This window comes from Cibotium barometz, chromosome 32 (assembly GCF_041138505.1).
Source record: "Cibotium barometz isolate CiBa-2024 chromosome 32, ASM4113850v1, whole genome shotgun sequence".
Classification (NCBI taxonomy): Eukaryota; Viridiplantae; Streptophyta; class Polypodiopsida; order Cyatheales; family Cibotiaceae; genus Cibotium; species Cibotium barometz.
The window spans coordinates 10,534,382-10,545,633 of NC_141077.1; the positions used below are offsets into that span (position 1 = coordinate 10,534,382).

General features: G+C 42.4%; 1 protein-coding gene across 1 annotated transcript; it reads right to left on the bottom strand.

Moving 5' to 3' along the window:
• Nucleotides 1–5,522: 5,522 nt before the first annotated feature.
• On the bottom strand, nucleotides 5,523–10,464 carry LOC147619806 (pentatricopeptide repeat-containing protein At5g27110-like). Its single transcript, XM_086825642.1, has one exon. It carries the CDS (start codon nucleotides 10,337–10,339, stop codon nucleotides 6,980–6,982), a length of 3,360 nt encoding a protein of 1,119 aa, XP_086681768.1. The 5' UTR covers nucleotides 10,340–10,464; the 3' UTR covers nucleotides 5,523–6,979.
• Between the last annotated feature and the right edge of the window lie 788 nt (nucleotides 10,465–11,252).

Below are 11,252 nucleotides of genomic sequence, written 5' to 3' on the forward strand. Positions count from 1 at the left end.
CATGGTGGAGATGGCACGATGTATGGTGAAAGCCCAAGATTTACCTCATGGTTTTTGCTTAGAGGTAACTATGTGCGTAAACTATGTGTTGAACAAATGCCCTACCAAGGCCTTGTAGTCTAAAACTCCTTATGAAGCTTGGCATGGCAGGAAGCCTTCTATGATTCATTTGCATGTTTTTGGTTGTCTTGCTTATGCTCTTGTGCTTGAGCAACAATGCCCTACCAAGGCCTTGTAGTCTAAAACTCCTTATGAAGCTTGGCATGGCAGGAAGCCTTCTATGATTCATTTGCATGTTTTTGGTTGTCTTGCTTATGCTCTTGTGCCTGAGCAACAATGCAGTAAGCTTGATGATAAGGCATTTAAATGCATATTTGTGGGATATAGTTCAGAAAGCAAGGGATATAGACTCTACCATCCGGCCTCAAAGTGGATTTTGGTAAGTAGAGATGTTGTTTTTGTCAAAAACTCAGTCTAGCCAATGCTTTCATGCAAAAAACAGCAGAATGTATGCTCACAAGACATGTTTGATTCTGTCCTACCTTTGTTTAATGGAGGGCAGCCATATGTAAAGCAATTTAATGCTCAACCAAGTGTTGAAATTCAGCCTTTGTAGGTGCAAAATCAACCTTTTGATGAGGCAATTATTAAGGATGTAGTGGATGAGGAGAGAGTAGCCATAGAAGAATCTAGGCGTATGCTAAAATGGCTTGTGCAGACATTGAGGGATAGCAAGTTGGCAGCTCCTTTACCTAGCAGAACTTGTGCAGGTTCTCATCATGCAGATTATTCTCATGTGGATCATGAGAATAATCTGTGCAGGTTCTCATGTGGAGCAGAACTTGTGCAGGTTCTCATCATGTAGATTATTCTCATGTGGATCATGTTCTCATTTCTACTTTATGTAATGAGGAGGAATCTATTTCCTTTGAGGAATCATAGGATAATGATCATTGGATGCATGCTATGTAGGATGAGTATAACTCTATACTCAAGAATGACACCTGGTATTTGATAGATCTACCTCATATTAAGAAGGCCATTGTGGTACTAAGTGGGTTTACAAGTTAAAATGCAAAGCAGATGGTAGCATTGACGCTACAAGGCCAGACTTATTGCAAGCCTAGCTCTTTCCTCAAGGTAGATGAAATGAAGAGTCATATGTGAGAAGATGTTGATCCAACATTTGCAAGCCTAGCTCTTTCCTCAAGGTAGATGAAATTTTATTGCTTGTGTTGAGACTGTCGGATAGTACTTGTGTAGTCTTGGCTTGGGACTCATTTTGGGCATATTAAGCTGTTTGGACTACTAATCGTTGTTGTGCCACTAACAAAGTCTCTTTCTTTACTCTAGCAGTGCCTCTACTGCTTGCACTTCTTCTAATGTTTTACCATCAAGCATAAGCACTTGTGCAGGGGGTGGTTCAATAGTCATAGTTCTCGCATCAGATACAACAAGAGTTGTGTGGACATGGATATCAATGCGAACACTCCTTGCTTGTAATGGCAGCACTACCTCAGGTGTCTCTCTGGAGTTTACCTCAACTCCTCCATCATGTGGTTGATATGTAGTAAGATTTGGTTTTGAGGTAGTGGTTGAGGCCGAACCTCTGAGGTAGCTAGCTACACGATCAAAAAGACTGGTAGAGCTGGCCTGATTGGTGAGACCTGGTTAGGGTTCTCAGTCTTAGGACTAAGGATCTTTCCATTGACTCGAAATCATATGAAGAATCACTAGCCCCTATTGCAAGTCCTTGTACAATGCTAAACTGTGTTTCGACTAAAGGTCCCGAGCCTAGTGTAGGCTAGTATCCACCTAGCTCAATAGATACACTATCGTATAAATAGGCCTCTAATACATGCCCAGATTATAGGTGCATATGAGTATGGGGTGTTTAAAAGGTCCTATGAAATGCTCGGACAAGTTTGAGAAATTTTAAAAAAAATTCGCTTTTTTTGGGAAAATATTTAGATTGTCCAAAGTTTTTCCAAAACACGCCTTTAGTGTTTCTTAACTCGTCTGGCACAAAAAAAGTGTACTTTTTTTTGGGTCGGTCAAGTGCTACATGCACTGGCTTCCATAGTTAAGGAAGCTCAACTATGAAAAAATGTAATTTTCTGTGGTCGTCCAGCTATTAACCCTAGATAACCTGAGCTCTTGAAACTTCCATGGGAACTATGGTGTAGATAACTGGTTCACGATTTGGTCATCCAGCTATTAACCCTAGATAACTCGAGCTCTTGAAACTTCCATGGGAACTATGGTGTAGACAACTGGTTCACGATTTGGACCAGCTATTGTGACAAGTTCGGAAAGAAACATAGAAGGCATAGAGACAAAGCAAGTCCACAAGGCTGACAAACATTGTCAGGATAGTACCTTCAAAGAAGCAAATTGCGTTTATTTGAAGATAATAAAGCAAAGGTTGAAACAGTTCAGAGAGAAATTACATCCGAAGAAGGAAAGTCCATTCAAAATTATCAAAAAGCTCAATGATGTAGTCTTCAAGCTGGAGTTACCAACCATTGGAGGATGAATCCGGCATTTCATTTGAGCAATCTTGTAGAGTATCTAGGGCCAGAGCTGAGTTGGTGGATGCCAGAGGATTATAAGAGATTTGTACTGAAGCAAGTTATTTTGCACCAGTACAAGTGGGGTTCTCATTGAAAGCAGCTGCAATATCTCCTTAAGTTCATGGGCTACCCAATCCAGTGTGCCGTCTGGTTTGATAAGAATCAGTTTTCACAGACAAGTCTCGCTAGTTATTGAGAGCGTATTAAGAGCCCATGTAATTGAGGACAAGTACGATGCAAGTAGGGGAGAATGTGACACACCTATGAGTATGCAGGGCACAACTGGACATCAAACAACAACCAATGGATAGAGCTGGACAACACAAGTGACACATGGCACTACCATGTGTCAATAATGCGTCGATGATGATATGGTACTGACGACATGGCAATCGAATACAAGTGGGACCAACAACAATACTACGAGCGGTACATATATATACGTGGGTACCCAAATTGTCATATTCATTTATTTTTCGAAGTGTTAGACTTCATAAAGTGTTTCTATGTATAGGTGAAGTGCTACCCAAAAGTGTAGAATAGGTCACAAGGCTATGATTTGATGTCTTCATTCTCACCCACATCTTGTACTTGAATTTAAGTTGGATTCCTTCTTTCCTGTACATAATACAGAGCAATAGTTTAGAACTCGTGTGTATGCTGAATGTGAGATTCTATTGCACTCTCCTTTCGATCTTTGGAAAACCCTAGCACATAGGCACAATTGTTCTACACCTCAGCAAATTTGGGTGAGCATATTGGCTCCTAAAGAGGCTTCGAGGTTGTCTACATACTGCTTGATGGTTTAGCCAATGTTTGGTCTACCTCGTCCTTGTGTTTGGCATTCCACAAACAACTGTTGTCAGTCAATAAGTTATCGATAAAGACTACATTGTAAAGAAGTTCTCCAAAAATTCAAGCAAATACTCTTGCTTGCGGGAGGGTGCCCTTAAGTGGGTAGTTGGGACCTAATCTGGTGTCGACTCTCTCCTTGTTCAAAGATTAAAGTGGATTGCTTAAACTCACTCAAACATAAAGGTATAAACAAGGTTGCATGCTACAGCTGACCTCTTGCCGTTTGTGTCTACGGTTGCAAAAACGGTGCTATCGTGCACACAAGTAGAATGTTTCTTTACACAATCTCATCCTGCTCTTAAACATCTGTCTGAGTAACTGCCAAGCAAGTAACTCTTCATGAGACCCTACAATCTGGAGTAAGCCCAACATAACCTACACTTGTGGGGCCTATGACTTGATCAAAATAAGATGAAAATAAATGGCACGAGAAGCAACAAGCACATAATAATATGACAATTTCTAGAGTGCCAACAATATTACAAAGATTGAAATCAAATAGAATAGGCAAAGCAATTTTTAAATTACAATTCACAGCTTCTGGAAAGTCTTCAAGACCTCCATAAGGCCAATAATGGCCGATGTGAGAGTTACCCCACCATCATAAGTTTTTGAGTCGCCATCATTTCTTATGTGTGCGCCATACCCACAAGGGACTCCTCAATGTTCCTATCCTTGCGGTAGGCACGCTGGATAGGTACCTCATTCAAGATTGCATGTTGTAGACATGCCCACATATGCTATGTATTCTTCTATGCATTATTGCTTCATTTAACATGCATGTCTCCATTGAGATGTTTTACAAATGCAATGTATTCTTCTATGTATGTAGCTTCGGCATGCATGCATGCATTGCTCTTCAATTTCTCAAACCATCATTGCAACATTGCTCTCACATACTGTTTTTTTTGCAGCATTGGTCATAGAGGCAACACACAATTGCCTTTTGTTAGTTTATGGAGCACAGAAGCTTGTCATGGCTCTGTGAGGCTGAGACTGATTGTTTGAGCAGCAACTCCACATCAGTTGGTACTCTCTCTCTCTCTCTCTCTCTCAGCACATAATTTCTTTATAGCACTACATATCTCTAAAGCTTCATGCTGTTTTTGACATTCATGTCTTCTTAGAGATGTGTTTGATTTTACAAGTTCATTCTATTTGAACATGGTAATGAAATACTGAACTATATATATATATTGCTCTGAATGAAGACATGCATGTTAAATGGGGCAATGATGCATAGAAAACATGTCCTGTAATATAGCATGCGCGCGTGTGAGAGAGAGAGAGCGAGAGAGAGCGAGAGAGAGAGAGAGACCGGCCGTTGTTCAAACAATCTCTCTGCTGGCTTGCTTCTGTCCTCGAAAGCACTGCTGTCCTCAAAAACCCTAAAACAGTTGCCTCTTGATTCAAGCTGCGAACAGAGGAGCATTTGTAAGCAAGGAAACAAAGAAACTGTTGATGCCATGCGCGTGTGCGTGTATAAGAGAGTGAGAGAGAACCAAACGTTTCTTTTATGTCTGCAGAGAGAGAGAGAGAGAGAACCCCAGCATTTGTCTTTTTCACGCGTGACCGTCTGGCTTCCAAAAAAACCCTAAACGAGCTGCAGCAACGCCACGCTGGAGGATGGCATTCCTGATTGGACGCCATTCGACCTGCCCATCCATTCCTAGCGAACGATGAGTATTGTTTTTTTTGCCTGTCCGTGCTGGGAAAAAAAAGCACAGTTTGTCCACCCGGCTGTCTGTAAAGAAGTGGCTACTCACCAAATCAAATACCAGGCACGCAGCAATGTGTAAAGGGCCTAATGTTACACAATACACTCAAGGACAAAACAGGCAGTTCAAAAAGAACAATTCAATACTTACCAAAAATTAACTAGGATGCTTGGGTAGCCTTTATCTTCTTGATTGTTTGCACCTGTGCGTTGTCAACGTACTTTGAAAGAACATGTGTCCTTCCATTCACGTATAAACATCTAGAAGCGTTTGAATGAAGATGGACACTGCAACCCATACCATTCCTGCAGCACGTCCTCTTCGTATGCGTGTCTTTCTCAAGTTTTTATATGAACTTATAGAGCTCGAACAAGTATAAATATCAAGGCTATGATTTTATTTGACGTGAGGCCTCCACATGAGCGAAAAGCCATGAATAATCTGATTACATTCATGAAGAGAGAATAATCTGATCATGTTCTTGTAACACAAGACGGTCACATTGGAAATAAGAATCAAAAAGTAGAAATCCTATAGAAGGTTCTATCCTAGACAACTGGCACCCAATTTTCTGGGCAGAAGGCCGACGACAACTAGCATTTAAGAGCCTATAAAAGGCCGATTCTGGAATCTGTAACCATTTCGTCACATTAATCCAACTTAGCCAGTCCTCAAATCATCCATGAAAGATCAGTTACCTCTAATTCTCAAATTGAAACATTAAGTATTTCTCATTGTGGGTAAGCAAAACTGTGAACTACTGTACCAATCTACCCATAATCCGTAAACTTCTAAATCCAGTCCAGTCACCTGGTGATTAACACAGTGAAGTTCCCCTCTTCTTTATTCTCTAACGTAGGACCAACCACCTTGGGTGGTAGCCGCAAGCTACCTGGTGACCTTGGACCCAACTGATGCCCTCAAAAACTGAGTATCAAGACGGTGGGAAATCCCGGAACTCGGCAAACTAGACTCGAGATCAAGGTGCACACCAGATTCCTATCTGAGATCCATTTTCCGCCTACAGAGCTGTGAAGATCAATAACAGTTTAACCCGGACAGGCAACACCCAATCCACAGGAAATCCTTACATGTCCTCATATCTTTGCATGATCCACGACTGACTTGGCAAGCACTGATGTTGTTTATGTATGAAAAAGACTGTGTGTATCTGTAAGCGGAAAAGCTTGCTCTCTTCAATGTTTCGCTTCCAGCTAAATTTGTTTTTGTTTTTCGAGCCGGGGTCAGAGACGAGCACGCTTGTCTCTGAGACTTGAGCAGAGAAACGCTTTTGTCATTAGCTTCCAGCTGAACTCTCCTCTCTTTCATGCATGGAGCTCACAACCCTAGGCCTACGCCCTTCTCCACACGACCCAAATCATCATCATCTTTCTTCGCCACGAGTTAATTTTCCTCATGCATAGGTTGTTTCAACACTCGGTCTGATAAATGCATCTGACTCCCTCTTTCCACCCATAGTGCTCAACTGGGAAAATGCCCATGATATGGGTCTTACCTTCACCCCTTTTGACCAAGAATGCCATGCCCTACATAAGAAGCCCTATCTTGGATCCAAGGGTCCCATACTCGTTGACCAGATGAGTCGATATGAATGTGCAACATATTAGGGATCCATGTAGTTAAGATCCATGCTCAAGGATCCATACAAACATGCATGAGTCAAGGATCCATGTAAGTTCGATCTATGATATATGGATCCATACAATTATGACCCATGTTTTGTAGTCTTGGCATCCGCTGCTGATTACATTTGGTACAATGGTTAGCTTTAATCTTGTGAGTCATAAAGAAGTGTTTCGCTGCTCCTTCACATCATGTTGCACCACCGGCATAACCTTCTGCCTTCATGTGCCTGAAAAAGAAGTCTAACTCTCTTTGAACCTCTTCTGGTTTTAGATGTGATCTATGTAATGTGTTCTCAACATTACAAGTGCAAGTGCTAGTACCCCATCCTGCCTCTATCTGTATCTCTCTTTCCATCATTGTTCTTTTCAAGTTTTCCATATCAGTCCATCTCCCGACGGTAGCATAGATGTTTGATAGCAGAATATAAGGTGCTGGATTCTTTGGATCCAAAACCATCACATGTTCTGCAGCGAGTTCACCCCTCCCTACATCACTATGAAGTCGGCAGGCACCGAGTAAAGTCATCCATACCAGACCATGGGGTTTAAGAGGCATTCTAGAGATAAACCTTTCTGCCTCATCAAGTAGCCCGGCTCGACCAAACAGATCAACCATGCATCCATAATGTTCTATTGATGGACTGATGCCATAGTCATAACTCATTGAATTGAAAAACGCCCGGCCCTCAGCTACAAGGCCAGCACGGCTGCATGCCGTCATTACACCAACAAAAGTGATCTCATCAGGTTTCACTTTTTGCTCTTCCATCTTTTGGAATAGTTGAAGGGCCTCCTTTGCCTTACCTTGCTGAGCATAACCAGTGATCATGGCTGTCCAAGAAACCTTGTCATGTGCATCCATTTTGTCAAACAATGTCCGCGCCTTTGTCAAAAATCCACACTTACTGTACATATTGACAAGAGCAGTCTGTACAATGTGAGAATCAAATCCTCCATCCATGATGTGATGATGAATTGCCTCACCTTCTGGTAAGGCCGCCAAATCTGCACATGCACACAAAACACTGACAAAAGTGGCTTCATCTGGCTTCACCCCATCCTGCTGCATCTCTTGAAAAAGCTGAAGGGCCTCTTTTCCATACCCTTGTTGAGCATATGCCGAAATCATGGTTGTCCAGGCCACACCATTAGGCTTGTGGATGCTATCAAATAATGAGCGTGCAATGTTCAGAGCCCCACATTTTCCATACATGTTAACAAGAGCTGTCATCACAGCATCATCTGACTCAAACCCACTGTCAGTAATGCATGCATGGATACTTTTGCCCTCCATCAAGTCTGCAGGTTTGTCACAAGCATGAAGGATACTCACAAAAGTTACATTATCTGGCTTTATGTCCGTTGCTTGCATTTGTTGAAAGTGTTGTAGGGCCTCCTTGGCATGTCCTTGTTGCACATATGCAGCTATCATTGCATTCCAAGAGACGACATTGTGTTCAAGAATTGAGTCGAAGACTGCACGAGAATCATCCAACATCCCACACTTACCATACATGTTGACAAGGGCTGTTTCAACAACAGGATCCACCTCAAACCCATTGTCCACAATGTATGCATGTATACATTTCCCCTTGTCAAGGTTTTCGAAACTTTCACATGCTCCCAGTACACTGATTAAGGTTACACTGTTTGGCTTCAAACCTTCGTGTAGCATTTGCTGAAAGAGGTCAAAAGCAGTGTTGCCCTGACCATATAGTAGTAACACACTTATCATGGCAGTCCAAGAGACCAAATTGCGTCCTTGCATTTGGTTGAAGAGTATCTGGGCACCCTGGAGATCCCCACATTTGCCATACATACTCACAAGAGCTGTGACAAGAATTGGGTTTGATCCAAGACCGGCATCAACAATGCGAGCATGGATCTCCTTACCAGCAGCAAGGTTTCCTGGGCCATCATAAGCATTGAGGACACTGACAAAAGTAATTGCATTTGGCTTTGCACCTTCAAGCTGCATCTTTTCAAAGAGCTGGACAGCATCCTTTTGATATCCTCGCTGGGCATATGCCCCGATCATTGCATTCCAAGATGCCTGATCATGCAGACAGATGTTATCAAACACTCCCTGAGCCTTCTCCAAGGCACCACACTTGCTATACATACTGACAAGCGCAGTACCCACAATAACATCGGAAACGAAACCACTGTCAGCAATGCAGGTATGAATGTCTTCACCATCTGCAAGAGTTTCTAAGTTAGCACATGCCTGTAAAGCAATCACAAAGGTAGTCTTGTTAGGTTGAATGCCCTCCAGCTGCAATTTTTTAAAAAGTAAAAGAGCCTCTTTGTTTTCCCCATGCTCCAAATATGCTGCAATCATAGCATTCCATAAGCATATGTTGTGTTCAACTATGTTGTCGAATACAGAACGGGCATCTTTGACGCGTCTGCACTTGCCATACATACTAACAATAGCTGTAGCCACAACCATATCTGACTCATACCCACCTTGAATGATTCTTTTATGAATCTTCATGCCCTTTTGTAAGGCTGCTGGACTGTCACATGCACCCAGAATGCTGCTGAAAGTGACTTTGCTTGGCTCCACGCCATCAAGCCGCATTTGTCGGAACAAATAAAGGGCCTTTTCATTATATCCATGTTGAGCACATGTGGAGATGATGGAAGTCCACGATAAGACATCCTGCCTATGCAGGTTGTAGAATACTAGGCATGCATTCAACACGGCCTCGAACTTGCCATACATCCTGATGAGGGCACTAGCAACATCAATGTCTGACTCAAGCCCACCTTTCACAACAATTGCATGGAGGACTCTACCAGTTGTCAAGTTATCACAAGCACGCAGGATGCTTACAAAGGTAACCTTGGTTGGCTTCAAACCTTGGCTCTGCATTTGCCAGAAGAGCTGCAGCGCCTGCTTGCCATGGCCATGCTGGACGAAGGCAGAGATCGTGCTATTCCAAGAGACTACATTGGGATCAATCAATTTGCTTAACAATGTGCTTAAATGCTGTAAAGCTCCACACTTGCCGTATACGTTGACAAGGAGGGTGGCCAGAAAGGTGTCTTGTTCGAGCCCACTGCTGATGAGATGGGCGTGGGCATGGTGGCCATCTGGCATGGAAACGCATGCTTGCAACAAAGATGACATGGTATATCTGCGAAGCACATCCCCATGATGGCATCGTTGACATGAATGGTCATCGTGATGAGATGGAATGGCATCTCTGAAAAGTACATAATCATCAGGGCATTGTTGACCTGAATGGTCATCGTGATGAGATGGAATGGCATCACCGCGACGGACATATTGATGAGATGATATAGGATCTCCAGAAAGCACGTAGCCCTGATGGCACGGTTCACATGAATGCTCGTAATCATGGTTGCTCCCATCCTGTCTATTGAGCAATGTCCATGGCTTACGTTGCCCAGGTCTGGAAATTACCCTGTTAAGACGACATCCAAGCAATTCACCGTTGCCTTTGTAAAGATCCCACTGCAATCCAAGCGATTCTCTAGCAACCAGCACCGTTTCGCTGTTACAGGCAGCTGTGGGCATCGCACTGCATGTTAGAAATACAGCTAACGTCAACGACGAGAGTGTAAAACAGAGGTCGAATGTGTTCCTACACTCACTACCACCGATGCCAAGCTTTGCTATGAACTTTCTTTCATGTTTGAACAAGATTAATAAAATCTTTACATAGATGACACTTATCTCAGAGCATATTAATTTCATACCAAAGATCACAACACCAAAGTAATATGATGAAAACCTTAGCATTATTTCAAGGAAGGAATTGCCCCCATGAAGAGTAGTGAAGGAATTCCTAATGCCTAGCTACACTTCTCGTAAGAATCACCCTAGAGGGTATGATAGCGCATGCATCGACCAACCTTTAGTCCTAGGTTCTTTAACATTGTACGTATGATAGGCTTGAATAAAACCTAATCATGGTGGAGTTAGATAAGTTTGCAGCAGTAGCTCAAGAGGTTAGGCTTAATCAAAGACTCAGCAATAGTGTCTATCTATGAAACAAAATTTAAGGAATCAGATGCACTATTTGTGCAGATGTACGTACCACAACTCTTAGAGTTCTTACAAAAATCCCTTGGAATGAGTTTGGAGTCCCAATAGGACCATGACTCAAGGTCCAGCTAGATGATACCTTACACACACCACAAATTGAAAGGATTAGAAAACATTAAAGAAGGGCTTGATGGGGCTTGATAATCCATAAAGAATATGAACTTGTTTGCTATGTAATACTTCTTAACAACATAAACCATTACTAGGCCGTTCATTTATATGGTGGTGTAGTTATGGTCATACTCATTCAATTGGCAACTAACAAATCTCACAAGGAAGTCCATGGTTGTTGTTGGGCTAGTAAGCAGTTGATAGCAAATATAGAGGCATCTACACATGGATGGAAGATAGCATCCCAGTGGGATGTCTTAATACGGGTGCA

Coding starts and splice junctions, on each gene's coding strand:
- LOC147619806 (XM_086825642.1), bottom strand. CDS start 10,339: ATGCCCACAGCTGCCTGTAACAGCGAAACGGTGCTGGTTGCTAGAGAA.